At 47.7% G+C, this 23270-nt stretch overlaps 1 protein-coding gene across 4 annotated transcripts in view; it reads right to left on the bottom strand.

Annotated features, from left to right (window-relative positions):
• The window catches only part of SLC24A3 (solute carrier family 24 member 3), a 422543-nt gene that overhangs the window by 344348 nt on the left and 54925 nt on the right, over positions 1-23270 (bottom strand). For 3 of the 4 annotated variants that reach the window (XM_061126457.1, XM_061126454.1, XM_061126456.1), the window contains exon 2: positions 7258-7386. In XM_061126457.1, coding sequence (XP_060982440.1) covers positions 7258-7386 — 129 coding nt within the window. Of the gene's footprint in view, positions 1-7257; positions 7387-13433; positions 13512-23270 lie in introns of those variants that run through there. The other variant, XM_061126455.1, reaches the window with a different exon arrangement.

The raw sequence follows: 23270 nt of genomic DNA, 5'->3' as shown, positions 1-23270 counted from the left end.
ATCGGCCTGACATCCCATTGTAGACACGGGGCTAGGGAGCAAGGCCTTGGCTGGGATGGACAAGCCACTGAGCTGGGTTCATGTCCACTTCTTTCTGAGTCAGCTTCTAAAATAGGCAGCTAATCTTTAATTCAGGGATTTTATTGTTCTATGATAGACACTTCAGTCACACTAATGGTCTCACACTATATCAGGAACCACAGAAGCGCCAGTGTGATAACCCAGATGTGGACTCATTTAACCTTACTGTCCAAGATGAAAACCTTGTCTGCCCAGGCCAATCCCAGGGGAGGCAAACTGGAGGGTGGCCATCAGCCCACTTGCCGTGGGGAGCACCCAGGTGGAAGAACTAACAGGCTTACTGCCCAGATTCTCAAGTATGCGCTGGTTGGTGGGAGCCACAATAAGCGGGTCAACTCAGACATGCTTTCCCCCAGCCCTCCGCCACACCATCGGCTGTGTCCTGGGAGCCTGTTTAAAAAGCCTGAGGCCTAGGAGACTCTGGGGAGAGAGGTCAGGCCCTCCCCAGGCCACATCCTAGCCCAAAGCTCCCAGAGGCCGTCCCAGGCCTGAGAGCATCCCAGTCAGGGTCAGAGGGTGGAAGGGAGAGGCAGTCAGCACCCTGAGATCCTGCCCTCAGCTGCTCTGGGTCAGCCTGGCTGCTGAGGGGGAAGGGATTAGGAGGGCAAGGTCAGAGTCACTGACAGGACACTCTGGAATAAGGGGTTAGTCCAGACCAGGGGGTTTCAAGCATTTTCATTTCGATTTATTTTTATGATTGATTGATTGACTTTTTTACTTTTTTGGCCTCACCACCTGGCATGCAGGATCTTAGTTCCCCTACCAGGGATCAAGTCCACACGCCTTGCAGTGGAAGCGAGAAGTCTTAATGGTTGGACCACCAAGGAAGTCCCTCAAGCATTTTTAGAGAATAAATATTGATTCTTCTCTTAAGATCCCTAAGGATCTTTCTAGTGACAAAGATAACATAGCCACCATTTATTGTTGCTGAGTCACTAAACCGTGTCCGACTCTGCAACTCCATGGACTGCAACATGCCAGGCTTCCCTGTCTTTCTTTATCTCCTGAAACCTGCTCAAACTCATGTCCATTGAGTTGATGATGCCATCCAACCATCCTATACTTTTGCTGTTTTATGAAGCTTAGTTCACTTCATGATGTGAGCATCTAAATATGCATTTTACAGATGGAGGAAAAGAGATTCAAAGAATTCAGGAAACTCACCTGACATCACATAAGTTGAAAGCAACATAACAGAGACTTAGGATTTACTCTGAAACCCAAGCTCTTTCCACATTTCACCAGTGATTTCACACATCCTCAACCATCCGTTATTTTTCCTACACTCCTTGCATTTACAAAGAAAAGATGCAATTTGCAAGCAGACACTCCTGGGATAATTTCTACATGACTTGTGACCTTCTCAAGGTGAAAAGAGAATCGAAGTGTGTCACCTGACCAGGTGAGAACCATGAAAGTTAAACCAAGAGCTAGTGTTGTGTTAGGTGCTCAGGCAACTCTTTTCGACCCCAAGACTGTAGCCCACCAGGTTCCTCTGTCTGTGGAATTCTCCAGGCAAAAATAGTGCAGTGGGTAGCCTCTCTTTTCTCCAGGGGATCTTCCTGACCCAGGGATCAAACGTGTGTCTCCTGCATTGCAGGTAAATTCTTTACTGGCTAAGCCAGCCTCAGAAGACATAAGTTTAGGTTAGGATTTTTGTCAACAGGGAGTATATTGCTTTTGAAATAAGATAAGCATAAAGGAAAATTGAGACATTTGTTTTTTTAATAAGAAACAAGTTTGGGGGGGAAACCTGCTTTCTCTTCTTCCAGGGGAATGGGAGAAGTCTCTCTCGCAGTTATAAGTGGTCTTGCCTGAGCCCTGACCAGCAGAATGTGAGCAGGAGGGAGGGTCTGGTCCATAAAACCCAGCTATGAAAAACCCCCCTGTTCTTTCCTCTTCAAGCAGAGAAGCACAGCAACCTTGGAAACCAAGCATGAGAAGAGTGAAGCCTCAAAATGGAAATTTCAGAGCGCACAGACCACCTCTAGCAACAGGGCCACCCACAGACCAGAACCTCACATGAGAAAGAAACTTCTTTTGTGTTAAACCCCCAAGTCTGAAGGACTTACTTGTTACAGCAGCTGCTGTTGCCCTAATTCAGTAAAGAACTTGATAAAAATTGAAGAGCAGATCACAATGGGTTTCCAAGGTGTTCCACTTAAGAATGTCCACAGCTATTGTTTGAATCATTATGAAAATTATAACTGCAGAGAGAAGTTAGAGCTAGTCCAATGAAGTATACATTTTAAGACTTTTAAAAATAATCTTAGTTGTTTCCTGGGTTCAAACTCAGGAATAAAACATTAAGGCGATTGAAAACTGTCATTCCTCATATTCTGGAAATATTTGGTTAAAGAAAATATAGTATTAAAATTAACTTCATCTGTTTCCTTTTATGGTTTTAATGTAGCTACTAGGAATCTCAAAATTATATCTGTAGCTTGCGTTATATTTCTATAGGACCATGTTTTCTAAATGATGCAAATGTCAGATTTTCTAGATAATTATCGATATGCATTGATTATCCATGTGGGACAACTAGGGGCCCTGCTCTGCTTCTGGAAAAGCCCTGTGACCTCAGCAGGTCATTCATTTTTTTCTTTATGAAAATGGTGAGAGATTTGGACCTTTCGTGCTTTGCAGATTGGTCATATCCAGTCTCATGGTATTAAACCAGCTGACCCTGATGTTATGGTTTAAACTCAAAAACAGCAGGATCCCACCCCTCCCTGTGCACAGGACCTGCAGCTGAACCAGCCTTCACTTGCTTGCGCATCTGAGCCTGGCCCCCAGGTTCTGTTCATGGTCCACACCTACATTTGGACTTCCCCTTGAACTGCTTCTCCCATCCTGACCCGACTCCCCTCCTCCAGGATGGTTCAGATTTGACTCTTAGACTCTGCAGTTTCTGGCCATTCCAGTAAACAGCCACCTGATCCAGTAACGACTCTTGCACAGCCCCACGGGGTCAGGGCCTGCCGGCCTCTGTCCTGAAGCAAAGGCTCAAAGTGGCTTCCCTGTGCCCAGAGACCTCAGACCCAGCAAGTCAGGCAGAGAGAGGGAACAGAGCCCTTTATCAGAAGAAAATGGAAACAGAAACAGACCTTCAGATGTCAAAAGCAAACTTATGGCTATCAACAGAAAAATGCGGGGGAAGGGATAAATCAGGTGCTTGGGATGAACATAGTGACCCTTATTATAAGACAGATAACCTACAAGGACCTACTGTATAGCACAGGGAACTTTAGTTAATATTCTGTGACAACTGCATGAGAAAAGAATCTGAAAAGGGGTGTATATATGTATATGTGTAACTGAACCACTTTGTTGTACACCTGAAACTAACACAACATAGCAAATCAACTTTATTCCAATAAATTTTTTTAAAAAGGGAAATGCAGTCATCTCAGAGTGATGCCCACACCAAAGGCTCTCATTTTAAATAGCTTCCTTCTTCCCAAGTTTCTTTGAAAGAGGCACTCTGAGGAAAAGCTAATTTCCTTAAAATATCAAAGAACTAAAAACCAGAAGATGATAGATTTTTTTTTTCTGGAGGCAGACTGCAAAGTGTAGAATAAAATTCTGCAAAGTGTACCAACACACATTCCCAAGAATCCCTCTCTGCCACAGTTGTCTACCACCCTCAGTATTACATTTAGCTGACTTAATTTTCCATGGATCAAATGTATTCAAAGTTAAATTTCTCATAATAGTTCATCTGAGTAAACAGTTTCAAGTGTTATTTGCCAAAAGACAATGTTTCCGGGCTCGAGATGAAATTGGCAATGTCAGGCTAAGAAAACAACCTTAAAAATTCTCAGAGGGCTGGAACGATGACAGAAAAATTAGAGCCTGGACCTCAGTCTTTTTCATACAGATCTGGAGGGAAAAATTACAAATTTTCACCAAACCAGGTCCTCGAGGGGGCAGGGAAGAATGCCATTTAAAAGAAAAATTCAAAAAAAAAAATCTTAGATGTCTTTTTAATTTTATTTATTTACTTATGAAACTACTGAGTCTTCATTGCCTCATGGGCTTTCTCTAGTTGCAGTGAGCAGGGGCTACTCATTGTGGGGGCTTCTTCTGTTGTGGAGCACAGGCTCTAGGCAGGTGGGCTCAGTAGTGGCAGCTCACAGGTTGCTCCATGGCATGTGAGATCTTCCCTGACCAGGGATCAAACCTGGGTCCCCTGCATCAGCAGGTGGAATCTTACCCACTATGCCACCAGGGAAGTCCCTTACATGTCTTTAAAGTGGCAGCTGTCCTATGAAAAGTGGCAGCCATATCAAGCTCGCCACACCCACAAAGATAGCACAGCCACTGTCCAATGGGCCAGGGATCCTGGTTGTCCCCTGGACCATGATCTGGCTTCCTGGTTATCAAAGAGAGGGAGTCAGGAAGGGAGCGGGGGAGGAAGAAGGGGAGAGGAGGGGAACATGGATGGCAGAGGGATAAAAGGATGGGGAGGGCAGTAGGACACAGAATTCCAGGAACACAAACCAGTGACTTACTAAGGGAAACTGGACCTGGCGTCTTAGAGGTGGAAGAGTTTGTGAGTTCCTATTCTGCACTCATGCAATGGAAGGGACAGAGGGTTAAATTAAGTCTGCTTCCCAAGTGAAGAAGCAAGCCAGCCCCGTCCCCCAACTGTTCCCACAACCAGAACACATGTCAACCCATCACCAGCCTCCCAGTCAATTTCATTCCGATGGCCTCTCCAGCCAGGGGTTCCAAGGACACAGCCTGAGAATCCCTGTGACATCAGAGGGCACCAGGCATACTTCACAACAAGAGCCAAGTTAACTCCTGCCTGTGCCCCTGACACTGTGCTTCCCTTGGCCACACTGGCCCCCACACACTCAGGTCCCCATGTGGACACTCAGCGCCGGGCACAGAGGGAGCCCCGACACCATCCCTGGGAGCCGTGAGTGCCCTGCTCTGTGACACCATCGTGAACAGGAAGGAGGCCGGTCCAGAAGGCTGCTTCCAGCCTGCACTGGAGCTGCAGGACAGGGAGCTCTTGTTTGTTGCCACCCCCCACCACTGTTGCCCCCCCGGATCTCTCCTCTCCTCCTTGCCCTGTGCTCCCCCCTTTCTTGCCAACACCAACAGGTGCTGGCTTCAGCTCTTCTTAGCTGGACATCTGTTCTGCCTATGAGCTGAGTCATTCCTGTCTCGCGATGGTATTTCACGTGCCTTATTCTTTTACACCTGTCACTCTGAGAAATGCATTCTGTGAAACAGTCAGCAATGCCACTCACAGCGAGCCAGCACCGTCTCCCCCAAAACACAGCCCCAACTCCAGGGAACAGAAGCCTCCATCGCTTGGCCCTGCACAGAGCTGGACCCCAGTCCCAAGGCTGGGCTCTGTACCTTGTCTGACGCCATTCTTTCGCATCCAAAGGTGTGCCCATAGCAAGGCTGGGCTCCTAGAACTGAATCTCCTGTCTCTTGACGTCCCAGTCACCACCCGCATTCTCACTGCAAAATGACGCTGACACACCTTCGACTATAATACCCGATCGGCAAACAGGGTTACCAGCACAGCAGTGACCCGAAGCATCCCTGCCAGGCCCCCTGGGCCAGGCCCCCGCAGAAGCCCACCTCCCAGGAGACTCACAGCTCTGGCCACACAGTAATGGCACTTAAACCTTTGACCCGGCTTTCACTTGTTGCTCACGCAGCCCCCACGTGCTTCAGTGAAGCGTACTCTTTCGACAGGGACGCTTTTATTCCCAACTTAAGGAATATAGATTATGGAAGGTTGTAGGCTGTTTTTTGGCAGGGAAGGGTAATCTATTTTTAGTTCTTTCCAACCGTCGGAAAGGGAACCTCGATCCATCTTCCCAAAAAAAGCACAGACACACAATTTCACCTTCTGTAACCCGAGGGCTAAGGTTCTTTGGGCTGCAATGAAGATTGCATATGTCCATCTAGGCTGATGCTTAAAATGAGGCCAGCGTTTGCATGTAGGATCACTGGGTGGTTGAGCTCCCAGGCCCTTAAAGGGGGCACACTTGAGGCCCAAGTCTACCACGTAAGGAAGGAAGAACCACCCCTGCCCTGCCCACAAGAGATCTGAGAACTCCGTGTCAGGGCTGACAATATGGCCACAGGCCCAGTCCATCCCATGAGCTAAAAAGTTTTTTTTTTAATTTTTAAAGATTATAAAGATTATAAAAATCTTTAAAAATATAGACAGAGCACAGGCTTTGGGTTCCCTGCATCAAACAGCAAACTCCCACTGGCTCTCCATTTTACAAACAGTAATGAAGATGTTTCAGTGCTGCCTGTGACAATCTAGAGAGGTGGGATGGGGAGGGAGGTTCAAGAAGGAGGCGACACATGTTTACCAATGGCTGATTCATGCTGATGTGTGGCAGAAACCATCATAGTATTGTAAAGCAATTTTCCTCTAATTAAAAATAAAATTAAATAATAAACATGTACTATAGACACAGTATCAGGTCTTCAAAGCCTAGCATATTTGCTCTCTGGCCCTTTTCAGACAGGGTGCCTGCCGCCTGATTTAAACAAGCGGACTTCATCCATCCAGAGGCCACCTGCCTTGGCCAAAGTCTGGCTGAGCTGAGTTCTGGTCATCCCAAGTCCCTTTGATCCCCTTCTGTTAGTTTTCTCTTAAAAGTTCAAAAACATCAGAGGTAAAATGTTCTGAGGAAAGGCATATTCTATTTGTTATATCAAATATAACTGCTGACAAATGAACATCCATTTCTTCCAAGAAGCTCAACATCAGAGGTGAGGGTCTGGTTCAACACCTGTGCCTTTACTGTGACAGAAACAAGGCTCTCGATTAAAAACCAGGCAGAGAGGACTCCAGGCATCAAAGCGAAGATGACCACTGGCCATCCTCACCCACATGCTCCTGGCTTAGTGTCCCTCAGGATGGCACCAGCATCCATATTTTAGACCAGGACTTTGACTCACCTTCTCCCCCACTGCCCAAGGAAACAAACACAGAGGTAGAAACACACCTAAATTGTCCCCCTGGGATCTTGCCTTTGCACTTCTTAGACACCTGCCCCTAACGTCCTCAGAGTCTCTCTGGATCAGAACTCAGAGGAAAACCACAGATCTGGCTCCTCCTGGGCTATGACCACCACCAGTAGCCCCATCTCCAGTATAAAGGCCCCAGTGTGGCCACCATCTTACCTGGTTCAGTGCAGTTCTTGCTGCTCCGTGGTCCTGCATCTTCTGAAGTTAGCGAGTCATTCACCTGCATTAACTTCCTCCCCACGGTCCACTGTGTGTCTTGCCCAATGAAGTCCATGAAGCTCAGGTCTGGGGAGAAAGAGACCACAGCCACACATCACTAAGAGCTAGTGTGACCCTTGCCCACGCTGGGTGCCCAGCGCCTTCAGCCATCAGCACTCAGTCCCGCTGACAGCCCTGACACCTCTGACCACTACGCTCAGCATCCTGTCTCTAATTTCAGGGGGGCTTCTCCAGGGCTGGATCCTGCCGGGCCCCCAGCGGCAGCCCTCAGCCAATGACTGCTAGGGGGCGGTGTATAAACACCTCACTGCTCCGGGGGGGTGACTGAAGTGTGTGTCCTAATCCAGATTCCAGTCTACTCCACTGGGATGACTCCAGATGTCTTCAGGGCGACTCTCCTGATAAAGTACAATTTATTAGCTGTTATCCTGGAGGAGGAAATGGCAACCCACTCCAGTGTTCCTACCTGGAGAATCCCATGGACAGAAGAGCCTGGTGGGCTACAGTCCATGGGATCGCAAAGAGTTGGACACAACTAAAGCAACTGAGCATGTATGCATTCCCTGTCTTAATTCTCTGCCCCCCGTGACATGCTGAGAAACGCTGAACAACCAGTTCTCTGTAGGAAAAGTCCTGATTTGTAGCCACTGGTCAATTTCCATGGTATAAATTAAATTCTCACCATGTCCAATTTCAAGCTACCAATGTGACCTCACTGAATGTGGACTTGGAAAAAGAAAGGGCCCAGTTGGGTCCACTAAGTCAGTAAGACTGGCTCCTGATCACCAGCATCTGCTCCCCAACCTGTATGTCTTTGGGAATTCCCTGGTAGTCTAGCGATTAGGACTCTGCACTTTCACTGCTGGGGCCCAGGTTTGATTCCTGGTGGCAGAACTAAGATTAACAAGCCATGTGGTGAGGCCAAAACAAAAACAAAAACGATATTTATATTCAGTATTTCCTTGAATCACCTCCCAAATAAACTGCCTGTAATTGAACACCTGTTCAGGATCTGCTTCTCGGATCACCCAGGCTAAGACACCATGTCAACATGCCCAGAGCCTAGGCTAACGAATCCTACATAACAAGATTTCCACAAACATGAGATGAAGAGCTCGGACCAGGGGAAAGTTGATCACTGAATGCATGAGTAGGGTTGAGGTCTCCGGCTGAGACGACCATGGGTATGGAAGTGTCAGGACAAAGAACAGACACCGACGGGCATGGAGGGGACAATGTGGTGCTTTCTGCTCAGGATGTGTTGAATCTGAAGTGTCCGTGGACCATCCACAGGGTGGTGTGCTGCCCGGATAATGTGGGTGCAGATACTGCAGGGCAACAGTTCAGCTACCCAGAACATCAGGAGAGCCATAAACAAGCAGAGAAGCATATAGCATGTGCATGAATGGGGTTGCCTAAGGAGAAGGAAATGGAAGAAGAAACCATGGGAAATTCAGCATTCCTCCAGAGAAAGTAGAGTCAAAGCCTTCAGCAAGAGATCATGAAAAGAAAGAAAAGAGCAAGGGAAGTGGTGTCACAGAAGGTAAGTAAAAAGAGAATTTCAAAAAGGACAGAGGTGCCAATGGCCTTGACCACTATGGACAAATCATGTGAAAAATTTTTTTAAAAAAATCATGTAGGAGAGTTGGACTGTGAAGAAAGCTGAGTGCCGAAAAATTGATGCTTTTGAACTGTGGTGTTGGAGAAGACTCTTGAGAGTCCCTTGGACTGCAAGAAGATCCAACTACTCCATGCTAAAGGAGATCAGTCCTGGATGTTCATTGGAAGGACTGATGCTGAAGCTGAAACTCCAGTACTTTGGCCACCTCATGTGAAGAGTTGACTCATTGGAAAATACCCTGATGCTGGGAGGGATTGGGGGCAGGAGGAGAAGGGGACGACAGGGGATGAGATGGCTGGATGGCATCACCGACTTGATAGACATGAGTTTGAGTAAACTCCAGGAGTTGATGATGGACAGGGAGGCCTGGCGTGCTGCAATTCATGGGGTCGCAAAGAGTCGGACATGACAGAGTGACTGAACTGAACTGAGGACAAATGTAAAATAACAACAGAGCAGGACCTCAGAGAGTCCTTGGGTTTTGGAAACAGCACACAGATGGCTCTCTCTAGTGGTTTGGAACTCAAGAAAGACATGACATGAAGCTTTGGCTACCTCTTGAGTGTCCAGAGTTGCTATGGTCAGAAAATGGATGTAAGAAAAAGACAAGAGTCTAATTCATGGAACCAGTGGCCTTTATGAAAGGCCAGAGACTGGGCCCCACCCAGCTATACCAACCTAGTGTTCTGAAATGGTCAGTGAAGAGTTGAAGGTCATAATACCCTCTCCTCTATTTCCATGGTAATTCTAGTTTCTCAAATGATGTCACTTTCATTATGTAACTGGAACCTCGTGACACTGCCCTGGAAAGAAAGATGGAGCCTGATCACTCTCTCCTGGGTCCACTGCTGTCTCTCTGACACCGAATCACGGCTGGCTCAGAGTAGGTGCTCAGGAAGTTCATGCTGGAGTCACCATTCCCACTCAGTAAATGGATACGGTAAGACTTGTGGAAGCTTCTGGAAATCACAATGCATGTGGGCATCTCACCTAAGCCAACAGGACACATATAAGCCTGCAGCTCATGCCCTGAGGCCTTTTTCAATCAACTGGAATCTGTTCCCACATGTAAATTTATCAAGCAGCTAATTACAGCTTTACACGTTAGCCAGAAGAGCCCCTAGGTTTAGGTTTATTCTCTCTCTCTCTCTCTCTCTCTATATATATATATATATATATATATATATATATACATATATAGACTGTGTTTCCAAGGCAGGAGCTGTGTGTTCAACCCCTGGTTGGAGAACTAAGATCCCATGCGCTACACAGAGAAGAAAAAAAAAAAAAAGTTGCATATGCAGCCCAACTGGAATAAACCATAACTTAAGACTGAAATACAAAATACCTACATGGTGACCAGATATATCAGTTTAACCATAATTGTGAAGACAACCCTAAAGATATTTCAAGGTCAAAGCAAGACACTTGTATAGTCTGGTTTACCTGAACGGTTAATTCTTAGGATTAAGGATAGTGACAAGCAGAGAAAAAATATTGCAAAAATTCATAAAAAAGGAATAAGGTCAGTGGCGTCAAAATTCAATAAGCAGACTTAAAACACCATATTATCCTAAACAATCTCAGAGTGTGAAGAAAGACACCTCATTTGTCTCAGGCTGGGTTTCCATAGAAGCAGCCCCTGAGGACAGAGACTTGAGCACAGGAAGTTTACCTGAGGGCGGTGATCCCAGGAAGCACCCATGGGGGACAGGGCAATGGAACAGGGTGGGGAGCCAGCCGGTGGAGGTGTGTTTCAAGTCTGAAGCTAAAATTCATGAACTAGAGCTTGACCCCTCTGGAAAGCTCTAGGGGACAGTGTAGGTATGCAACTCAGACACCTAGAGGGTGAGGGAGCTGGGGTATTTACCCACTTGCTCTTGGTCTGCCATGGGTTGAATGAAGCCTATTCTGAGGGGACATTAATTCCCTGGCACTTCCAATCAAGATGGACTCTGGTACCCAGTAAATGGCCTTAGATAATTAGACACAGGTGTTGAAAGTTGTACCAAAGATATGAGGACAAGTGATGCAGGCAGGATGCCAGGGGCATCGTCCCGCCTACATGAGACCAACAGATTGACCTCTCTGCTCTCATAATCTGGGTCAAAGAATCTTCAGTCCTGAGGGGCTGCAATCGTAACATTCAGGAAGACTCCAACATTTTGCAAAGAAGCAAGAGCATCCCTTCCAGTGACTTCCAAAGTTCTTTCTCAGGCCAAATTTCCATAGTTCTGTAATTCTGAGAGAAAAGCTGATACCAATTAAGAGATGTAAAAATAAAGCCAGCTATTGTAGCAGAAAATGAGAGGATTTTTTACACAATGATTCAATAGCTTCAGGAATTAGAGACTATTAAGGCAGTGCCTCTGGATTCCAAAATCTACAAACTTTAATCCCAACAAAAATATATTTGAGCACTGACCACTGATACACGGATGCAGAGACCAGAGTCTGAGAACATAACAGTGATGAAAAAAAAGCACTGTGTTCACTCACCTCCCTCTGAGGACCACATGTGACAATATGACACCCCATTTTCTATGTCCTCACAAAATTGCTGGAGAGGTAGGAAGGGGCAGTTGGTTCTCAGGTCAACCTTCCTCTGGAGTAAATAAGTTACAGTAGAAGTGATCTGCCTAAACTCAGAGCCAACCCATGGCCACATCTACCACCAGTTAACAGTCATCACAACAGCCATTTATTGAGTGTCTATTTTGTGCAAAGAATTTTCCATTCTTTGCTATGTTTCATCTCAACAGTCTTCTTTTAGAACTGTTAACTCCAATTGCAAATAAGGAAAACTAAGCACAAAGAAGTTAAAAGACTTGCCCACGGTCACAGAGCAAGCAAAGAGGAACAAAACAGGGATCTGAATCCAGGTCTGGGGATCCCCAAAGGCCACTTTCTTGGTAGATCCCTGGAGAGGATGGGATCCATCTGGCCGTGTTACTCAGCTATCACAAGACAGATGCATGAGGCAGCCTGCACCTTATAACAGGTGACATCATCTCATGGGGTCTCCTTCCCCCAAAAACTCTTAGGAACAGTGATGAGGCAGGAGCATCACCGGAAAGAAAGCATCACACACATGATAGAAAATGGTCCTGAACCCCACTGGATGTAGGATGCTTGGCTCAGTGTGGATTTCTCAGAGACTCAGCTGGTCTCTTAGTCACGACATGGAGGGTTACAGTCTCAGATTCAGGAAGCAGGGGCGGGTGGCCAGTGAAAAGCAGAGGGCTTTGGGGAGATGCCCGCTTCTCTCCCCTCCTCACCCCTGGCTTCCCTGGACTTCTCCGCTCCGCAGGGGCTGCTGCTCCATGAAGCTACGCTTGAGCAACGTCAACAAAACCCCTTGGCCCCCCTCCACCATGTTCCTGGCTCCTCCTGCCAGGCCCTGGAAGTTACAAGCTGACCTAATTAATCCAGGGTGGGGGAGGGTGAAGAGGGAGGCAGCAGGCTCACGTGTCCTGTGTCACCAGCTCCGAACAGCGGGACAGGAGTGGGCCATGGAGGTAGCTCAGCGTACCTGCTGGAGGAAAGAGGTTCCCGACACAAGACTCAAGCACAGGCATTAAAGAAAGCGTGGGGCTTGAAGCCAAGTTTCCATTACAGAGCTGTGTGCTCTCTCCCTCTCTCTCCTCCCCCGCTTCCTCCCCTCTGTGACCAGGGCCTGGAAAGCCCAAGGATACTGAGCCCCAAAGAATGGGATTCCTTGGGTGCCCCAGGCCCCCCAGCTTCATCCTAGACTAAATAAATACCACACTTTGTCCTCGTCCCAAATAGGGCCCTAAGCCTGGCAGAGAGGTGGGGCTACCGCCACCCCATCTCCCATGGGGGGAGGACCCCTTTGAGATGAGGCTTTGCGGCAGCAGCATGGGAACTGTCCCCCAGCCTCCGGCCCATGTGCCCAACCACCATCCTGCCCCTTCTCCCTCCATGCTTTCCCCAGGGTTTCACCCCTTTCACTGGTGGGATAAAGCAGCCAGCTGGGACCCCAGCCCAGATCCAACTCCAAAGTCCAGGCATGTGTGTCCCACCTCAGCCGGGAGCTCAGGAGCCCAGGGGAAGTGGCCGCTGGGGTCAGCAGGCCCCCTAGATGGATCGTATTAACTCTCCCCTGCCCCAGAACCGGGACACAGCATTTCTTCTTGAAAACAGGGATGGAGAGAAACACTCTGGACAGCAAGTGGAGACGTGGAGTCTTGCAGAGAGCCTCATGCGACCCTGAGGACAGCACGTCCAGGAAACTCGGTGAACAGAACAAGAGACAGAGCCCGTGGCCACAGGGCTGGCCCCGCTGAGCTATAAATACCCCACCCTGTGGTTTACACAGCTGTCTCCACTCTGGGCGCCCCGGGTCTTCACCCCAGGGTCAAAGGCGGGTTTGCATCAGCCTGCAGCTCCGGGACCGCCTTCTGCAGACTCTCCTGCACCCTCTCCCAGCAGCCCCCTTCCTGCCCCCCCACCCACCCACCATGGTCCTCACCCTCTGTGGTTGAATGTGGGGGGAGGGCAGGGGCGGAGCTGGCCTCTGCATGAGGATCTTCACACCAACTCTGCAGCCGGAAGACAAGCTTGGCTCTGCACGGCTCTTGGTCCTTGGAAAGGAGAACAGACCATGGAGAGCTAAGAGCCCATCATACTCACCAGGAGAGGAAGAAGCCGGAGGTTTTATGGCCTGGACATCGGTCCCTCCATGGTCTCAAAGCTTTCAGAAGGACAGAGAAGGCCACGACCTCCATTTAAACCTCTCCTCTCTCTGGCATCTACATGCCCTGTCAGGTGGGTGCCCATCTCCTGCGCTCTGGTTGCGTGATGGTGATCACAGGCCAGGCTGCACTTGAAATGAATTCCAGTATCAAGGCACCACACCCCAACTTCAAGAGAGAATCCCCGTGGAAAGTTGAGGTTTCTTGGTCCCTCTGATGGGAAAGAAGGCTGAGCGCAGAAGAATTGATGCTTTTGAACCGGGGTGTTGGAGAAGACTCTTGAGAGTCACTTGGACAGCAAGATCAAACCAGTCAATCCTAAAGGAAATCAATCCTGAATATTCATTGGAAGGACTGATGCCGAAACTCTAATACTTTGGCCACCTGATGCAAAGAGCTGACTCATTAGAAAAGACCCTGATGCTGGGAATGATTGAAGGCAGGAGGAAAAGGGGACCACAGAGGATGAAATGGTTGAATGGTATCACCGACTCAATGGACATGGGTTTGAGCAAGCGCCAGGAGATGGTGAAGGACAGGGGAGCCTGGCGTGCTGCGGTCCATGGGGTTGCAAAAGTTGGACATGAGTGAGCAACTGAACAACTGGGGAGAAGAGGGGACAGCAACCCCTGGCCACCCTCCCCAGGGACGCAGGCCCTTCCATCAATGCCTGTCCTCTGCAGGACTCCCACACATAGCACTCAGCCGGCATCAGCCAGAGCATCTCCTGGGGGCTTATGAGAAACAGCACTAGACTGGGCAGAGCCAGACTCTGCACAGGGCACAGCGGAGGCTGAGCTGCTGCTCCCAGGACCCAGTAAACAGCTTCAAGTGTTATTAGCCAAAAGACAATGCTTTCGAACATAAGATGCAGAGGGAGGCTGCAGGGCATGGGCAGAGGGTCCCTGCCCAGTGCTGCTGGGGCTACAGTGGAGAACAGGAGTGAGACGCTAGGGCTCTGGGCTCGGCGGTCAGACGTGTGCTGTTCAGTCGAGTCCTGAGTCCAAAGAGACCGGTCCCATGGACAGTCCCCATGCAAATCCATCCACGGGAGGGGAATGGGCAGGTCCAGCCATCTCTCTACCGCTCCCAAAGTCCTGATGGCTGCGGTGTCTCCCCTTCCCTCCTGACTCCAACCCCTCGCAGCCCAGCCCACACACCCTCCCAACAACCACACTGTCACAGAGCTTCACTCAAACCCTCACCTGGTAGGACAGGGGAGTCATCACTGCATCCCCAGGAAAGATCCCCAGTGATTCTACATCACCCTTTGGGGGTCATGCCCATTGATACGGGGCTAAATTTAAATGACAGACCTGGGAATTTTAGTGGCAAACCTAAAAAAGAATCCAAGTACTTGAGGTTCCTGAACAAAACCCAACGTGTGGTCCCTGAACCAGCCACCTCAGCATCCCCTGGGAGCTTGTCAGAGATGCGGAATCAGACCTCCAGGGAGGCTCTGAGTTTAAACAGGTGATTCGTGTGCACACTCGAATCTGGGTAGCTCTGCAGCCTGGTGCTGGGTTGAGTCTTTCTTTTCCCATTTGTTCACAGACAGGGACAGCTGAGCACCTTCTAGTTCCCAGGACAGCATTCAGTGTGATCTCTCTACCTCTAAGTCCCCAGGGATCAAGAAGGACCCCCCTCATTGAGCACAAGCCCCTGCAGGAGACATGCTCTGGCATCCAAGATGCTAGCTGGCTGTCCTGAGACGGCCATGCATGCATGCATGCATGCTAAGTCGCTTCAGTCATGTCCGACTCTTTGCAAACCTATGGACTGTCACCCACCAGGTTTCTGTGTACCTGGGGTTCTCCAGGCAAGGATACTGGAGTGGGTTGCCATGCCCTCCTCTAAGGGATCTTCCCAACCCAGGGATCCACCCCGCATCTCCCATGTCTCCTGCATTGGCAGGCAGGTTCTTTACCACCAACACCATCTTGGAAGCCCCACTTCCTCCATACCTGCCTAAAAAGGCATAGGAAGATCAGGTCTAGGCAGTTGGACCTGAAAGCTTCCTCTTTTCAAAACAGCTCCGTTCTTCCCCACTGCCCTACTAACTAAAGCAAACAGGTACATTCCAAGGACCCCATGGGCTGGGCTTCTGGTCACAGGATTCACCTCCTTGGGCATCTGTGGCCAGATCTGTTCCCAGCTGTGGGCTCTTGGAGAAGTGGAATCACTTTAGCTCAATTGCTGCATCTAAAAACTGAAAGGCTTGAATAATCCCCCCCCTAAAGTCCTTGAGCTCGGATTTTATAAAATATACGGTAGAGTTGTATACCCCAGGAGGATGGGCTGCATGACTTCTTAAAGAGTGGGCAGAAAACATGAGAACCCCCACAACTGTATTACATGCCAATTTAAAAATAAGAAAAATACATACTTAATATTTATAATGCTGGCTGACAGTAGCACCCCCACAGAGCCCACATGCCAGCATGTCCCATAATTAACATAATAGAAGGGCACCATCAGCCTCTGCAGGTGGCAGGCAAGGGTCTTGCTCGCAGAGCGTCCAGCAAAGTGCCCTTTACATACACTCAGAGAAGCATAGTTACAGATATTGTTTGAGACAGTAAGACTTTTACACTATTTTGAAATGAGATGGGGGCATGATCATGAAATCTTTTTATACCATGTGGATGTTCATTATCATTTGGCAAAGAACTCTTTTAAACTGTTGAACTTAAAGATGAATTATGCATTTCTTCTATAAAAAGACAACAGCTACAAATATGCCGACCTTTTCTCAGATGATTGTAGCCACCAGCTAAGTATGCACTTACTAGATATTTTCAGAAAACACACACACGCACCCTTTACGGTGACATTTTAACCATCAGGTAAAAAAGTACCTACTTTCCTAGAGAAATCTGTTCTATGGAGAGAGCATTTTGAAAACAAATATCAAGAAACTGTGTTGCCTTCCAGAAGTGATAGAAATCAGCAGCATCTAAAACAATCATATTTTCCACCTTAAAACGTGGATGCAGAATTATGTTACCTGATTAAAAACATTCCACACACAAATAGTTTCAGAGTTTTGAATCCATTTGTTAAAAATATGTAAATTCAACACCTTCTGAAAAGTAGCATGATTAATTGATTGAAACTACAAAAAGTAGGAAGTTGTGAACAAAAAGTCTTTGCATAATTGGTAGATGAGATGGAAAAATTAATGTCCTGATTTAGAAGGTATGGTTTATGATGTTTTTTCTTTCCCATTTGGATCTGTGTATCTTAGTGAACTATCTATTTCAGTTAGGACAGCCCATAAAGTCAATATTAAACTGAACCTTTAGTTAAAATAAACTGACTTTCAATTGGCTGTATCTCAAAGTATGAAACTAGTATCTTCAACAATGATTTTAAAATATTCAATCACACTGTCCTCAATAAAATAGTACTCATAGAACATAATAGTATTAATAATCATACTACTTTAGTAAAATTGAAATGTCTTGCTCTATTTTATTCTTTGTTATTGCTCTATTATTAAATCTTTATTATTGCTCTTATTAAATCTTCAAGATTGCTCTATTACTAAATCTTTACTTTCTTCCTCAAATTTATGTTTCTTGATACATAAATCCCTTGGACAGCAAGAAGATCCAACCAGTCCATCCTAAAGGAAATCAATCCTGAATATTCACTGGAAGGACTGATGATGAAGCTGAAACTCCAAAACTTTGGCCACCTGATGTGAAGAACTGACTCATTTGAAAAGACCCTGATGCTGGGAAAGATTGAAGGTGGGAAGAGAAGGGGACAACAGAGAGTGAGATGGTTGGATTGCATCACTGACTCAACAGAAATGAGTTTGAGTAAATGTCGGGTGTTGGCAATGGACAGAGAGGCCTGGCGTGCTGCAGTCCATGGGGTTGCAAAGAGTTGGACATGACTGAGTCGACTGAACTGAACTGATTATTAAATCTTTATTATTGTTCTTATTAAATCTTTATTATTGCTCTATTACTAAATCATTATTTTCTTCCTCAAATTTATGTTTCTTGATACATAAAAATCAGGGATGGATCCAGGTTTTGTGAGGACTGAAATTTATGTAATGTTGAGGTCCCTCTTTTAAACAGAAAAGTTTAGAAATACAAAATTAGATACAAGGCTCAAATATAAGTATATATAAAATATATATTACAATATGAGAAAGACTAGAGATCTATTCAAGAAAACTAGAGATACCAAGGGAACATTTCATGCAAAGATGAGCACAATAAAGGACAGAAATGGTATGGACCTAACTGAAGCAGAAGATATTAAGAAGAGGTAGCAAGAATACACAGAAGAACTATACAGAAAAGATCTTCATGACCTAGATAATCATGATGGTATGATCACTCACCCAGAGCCAGACAGCCTGGAATGCGAAGTCAAGTGGACCTTAGGAAGCATCACTTTGAACAAAGCTAGTGGAAGTGATGGAATTCCAGCTGAGCTATTTCAAATCCTAAAAGATGATGCTGTGAAAGTGCTGTACTCAATATGCCAGCAAAGTTGGAAAACTCAGCAGTGGCCACAGACCTAGAAAAGGTCAGCTTTCATTCCAATCCCAAAGAAAGGCAATGCCAAAGAATGCTCAAAACACTGCACAACTGCACTTATTTCACATGCTAGTAAAGTAATGCTCAAAATTCTCCAAGCCAGACTTCAACAGTATGTGAACTATGAACTTCCAGATGTTCAAGATGATTTTAGAAAAGGCAGAGGAACCAGAGATCAAATTGCCAACATCTGTCAGATCATCGAAAAAGTAAGAGAGTTCCAGAAAAACATCTACTTTTGCGTTATTGATGCCAAAGCCTTTGACTGTGTAGATCACAATAAACTGTGGAAAATTCTTCAAGGGATGGGTATACCAGACCACCTGACCTGCCTCTTGAGAAATCTGTATGCAGGTCAGGAAGCAACAGTTAGAACTGGACATGGAACAACAGACTGGTTCCAAATAGGGAAAGGAGTATGCCAAGGCTGTATAATGTCACCCTGCTTATTTAACTTATATGCAGAGTACATCATGCAAAATGCTGGGCTGGATGAAGCACAAGCTGGAAGCAAGATTTCCAGGAGAAATACCAATTACCTCAGATATGCAGATGACATCACCCTTATGGTAGGAAGTGAAAAAGAACTAAAGAGCCTCTTGATGAAAGTGAAAGAGGACAGTGAAAAAGTTGGCTTAAAACTCAACATTCAGAAAACTAAGATCATGGCATCTGGTCCCATCACTTCATGGCAAATAGATGGGGAAACAGTGGAAACAGTGACAGACTATATTTTTTGGGGCTCCAAAATCACTGCAGATGGTGACTACAGCCATGAAATTAAAAGATGCTTGCTCCTTGGAAGAAAAGTTATGACCAACCTAGACAGCATATTAAAAAGCAGAGAGATTACTTTGCCAACAAAGGTCCGTCTAGTCAAAGCTATGGTTTTTCCAGTAGTCATATATGGATGTGAGAGTTGGACTATAAAGAAAGCTGAGTGCAGAAGAATTGATGCTTCTGAACTGTGGTGTTGGAGAAGACTCTTGAGAGTCCCTTGGACAGCAAGGAGACTCAAGCAGTCCATCCTAAAGAAAATCAGTCCTGAATATTCATTGGAAGGACTGATGTTGAAGCTGAAACTCTAATACTTTGGGCACCTGATGTGAAGAACTGACTCATTTGAAAAGACCCTGATGCTGGGAAAGATTGAGGGCAGGAGGAGAAGGGGCTGATAGAGGATGAGATGGTTGGATGGCATCATCGACTCAATGGACATGAATGTGAGTAAACTCCAGGAGGTGGCAATGGACAGGGAGGCCTGGCATGCTGCAGTCCATGGGGTCACAAAGAGTTGGACACAACTGAGCGACTAAACTCAACTGAACTGCAGGGTTTGCCATTCTGGGAGGTGTCCTGGTTTGCATTTCCTGAGAACCAAGTCTGAGACAAAGACTTAGTGCAAGTAGTTTATTGTGAAGGGGATCCCAGGACAATGGAGTGAGGGTGCATGGAAAGCATGGAAGGGAAGGGAAACAGGAGCTTTAAGGGGGATTATACATGGGGGATGATATGGAAGTTGCTGTCATGGCAACAAGGGCAGAGCCCACTGGAAGCTTGGAGATGCACCAGGATTCTTCTCCAAACCATCCTCCAGCAGGATAAGGGCTGTGGCTCCCATCACCCCCTGGCTGAGGGCTGCCCCAGAAGTGTGAATTCCCCCAAATTCTGAGCTGCACTTTCAGGTGGGCCATGCCACCTACCAGACCCACCTCGAACCAGAGAGACACACGGTCCAGGCTTGAGGTGGCACCATCACTGCACCGGAGTCTGAACCCACATGGCACTGCCCACAGCAGCTGCAGCTCCAACCCGAAGGAGGGCAGACGGGGTATCTCGAGGACCACTCGGGTGTGTCAGCTACTGAAGGTAACCTGGCCTCATCTTAGAAACAGTCTCTCTCAAAGCAAGTGGCAAGCTGTGATTGGTCTGGGGCCACATGTAGATTTTCTAATGTTTTCCTTTTCTCCCCCTTCTCTCACCACGGAACTTGATGCCAGACCTAAAATATCCTCTGGACGCTTCACAACAAAAGGATAGGATCAAAGAGGGGAGGGGCCGAGTACGTTTCTTTTAGCTGGAGAGCCACTGAGTTCTCACATTTTCCTACACTTTGGCCCACTGCTCACATCTTTCCAAGCAGGAAACTCATGCTCACCAGAGGCGAACAGCAAGGCTGAGCTGAAATAATGGGAGCATCCATGCCCTCAGGGTTCCTTCCCAAGTCAGAGATCTCCCAACAGGACTGGGGAGACAAGGGAGGGAGCCCCCAAATGGCCAGCCAGGGACAGGCTGACCCATACCGCCGTCCAGCCTTCCAAGCCACCACTGGCTGCCTGAGCAAGGACACCTTCACTTCTGTCATTTCAGCCCAATAGCAGGCCCTCCCCAGCTCCCACACAGTGAATTCCCCGCAGTGGATTTCTACTCATTCGTGCATGCCCCTCTGTCTCCCCCTCTGGCCACTCCCTCTCCCAAAGCCTGAGAGATGCCACCAGCCAAGGCCAGTAATCCTCTGTCAGGGAGCCAGGAGGAAAACAAAAAAGTAAAAGGCCTCTTCCATTGTTTCTAAAAGTGAAGGAAGGAGGGGACAAGGGAGAGGTGGTCAATAAAAGGAAACACACACACAAGCGGACCTAGATGGGGTGGTGAAGCAAGGGATTCTGGGAACCAAGGCCCATGCCCATCTCTTTCTGAATTATGAACTCATATAAAGAAGGGGAAAGGGCAGGGAAGGAAGCTGCCCCCCCCCCCCACGCTGCCCGCATCGGTGACATAACTGGTCCATTGATCACACCAGCCTACCTGCAGACACAGCCGCCAAGAAATCCCCCAATGCCTTAGGCATTTTAAACTGTCTTCTGTGTTTTAAGACATGTGACTGATGTATCAGATTAAACCTTGTGTTAAGATAAAAGAACTGTCCTGAGAAACATCAGACTTTGGTTTAAATTCTGGCTCTACCACTTTCCTGCCCAGGCAGCCTCACAGGCATGAACCTTTTCCTAGAAGCTGGCCTTACACATGTGTGATCTGTCCCAAATACCAGCCTGTGCTGTACTGTGCTAAGTCACTTCAGTTGTGTCCAACTCTGTGTGACCCTATGGACTGTAGCGTGCCAGGTTCTTCTGTCCATGGGATTCTCCAGGCAAGAACACTGGAGTGGGTTGCCATGCCCTCCTCCAGGGGATCTTCCCAACCCAGGGATCGAACCCGCGTCTCCTGCAGCTCCTAAATTGCAGGCAGATTCTTTCCCACTGAGCCATCAGGGAAGCCTCTAAATACCAGTCCACCTGGATGCACAAAGCTTTTTAATAAAGGCAGTGAGCCTATGTTACACCCAATAGTTTGTACCTCCTGTAGTACACACCACTGGGCAGAAGACAGCCTCAGGCATGGGCAGTACAACATGGGGAATATAGCCAAGATTCTATAATAACTACAAATGGAGAGTAACCTTTAAAAATTGTCCAAAATTTTTTTAAATAACAGTGAAAATTCCAGTGTCCCCTCCTCAGGGATCCAGGACTCATCAGATCACGTCAGCACCCGGCAGCATGAGTGATAGCACCTGGCATGTTCCCACGCATCCCCTCGTCCCTGGTCACGGCAGCCTGACAGCCACCCGAGCACCCCTCAGCTGCAAACTGAACAGAGAAGGATGGAAAAGGATGAGGAGTTCCAGCCTAAACGTCCATCCATCTGAGAGGCTTCTCCTCCTCCGAAGAGCTCAGCGAAGCCACAGAGGCACTGTGAACCACGTCAGCTGGTTTACGAGAAGCCGAAGCCTGTGATGAGTCCCGGGACGGGGTGGGACTCTCCGAGGTGCTTGGAGAGCCTCTCCTTGCAGCCTCCTGCTCCAGGGCCGCCCTGATGGGGTTTTCAAATAGAAACACTGCCTCTCCGACTCGAGGGCATCTCACCCTTTCTGATGACAGGTGTGAGCTGTCACCGCTGCCAGACAATCAGCAGCGAGGACTCACAGAGTAAGAGAAGCATGTCCATCTGGGCCAGGGCAGTCACCTAACTTGGGCAGGCAGAGCTCTGGCCCCGTGTCCTCCATGGTCAGGGAACCGGGCCTGGGTGCCCTCAGCCTCTCTAAAGGGTTCCTCTCCCATCTTTTATGGGAAGCAGTAAGCCAGAACATTCTCTTCTCTGGAGGCAAAGACGTGGTGGCTCTTTCCACAAATGCCTAACCAAGGATGCCCTAGCTGAAACCTGGGACATTTTTAAATCTCTGGTTCATTCTGTCTTTGGTTCAGGTTTCCTTAACCTTACCATCACTACCGCTCTTGCTACGATTGCTAAATATCACAGAGGTGTAACTTCAGCAGTGTAATGAATGGGCCTCTGTGAGCACTGAGCACTGGGCACCGGGCAGAGGGGCACATGGACTGGACTCAGGACGCTCACCTCCCGGAGAGGGCCCACCTTCTGCCAGGCGCCACTTGCAGCTCTTGCCTCGCATCTCAGCACCTCACTCATCCACTGGCACCCTTGGGAGGTGTGTGTCCCCACTCCCATTTCCCCAGTGAGAAACCCGTCACTTGGGCCCTAGGCCAGCGACTTGCCCAAGGGCCCACCCTGAACCCAGCCGCAGGCGGCGCCTGGTACAGGTCCTCAGCACCTGGAAGGCCTGAGGACTTAACCGGCAGGACAGAGATCTGAGACGCTATCTGGCTTTTCAGCAGCAGAACTTGGCCTGGCACCTCTGCCTGGTAGTTTCCAAGCCAGGAATCCTCTCTTCACCTTCGCTTCTAAAGCTCAGGAGCCTTGCCTCAGCTTCACTGAGAGGCTGTTGTGTATAAGCTTCCCCTTGACGTTTCCATCGGAGACACAGGAGGGACAGGGCTGGTTTTATACAAGTAAAATATGATGTGAGAATCATGCTGAAATTTTACTGTTTCAAAAAAAAAATGTTGGCAAATACTGTACAGCAAAATATTAAAGGGGGGACTTCCCAGGGAGTCCAGTGGTTAAGACTTCACCTTGCAATGAAGGGAGTGAAGGTTTGATCCCTGATGGAGGAGCTAAGATCCCACATGCCTCACA

The sequence above is a fragment of the Dama dama genome, chromosome 23 (genome assembly GCF_033118175.1).
Source record: "Dama dama isolate Ldn47 chromosome 23, ASM3311817v1, whole genome shotgun sequence".
Taxonomy (NCBI): domain Eukaryota; kingdom Metazoa; phylum Chordata; class Mammalia; order Artiodactyla; family Cervidae; genus Dama; species Dama dama.
The sequence above is the reverse complement of the archived record's forward strand: the minus strand, read 5'-3'. Positions and strand labels throughout refer to the sequence as shown.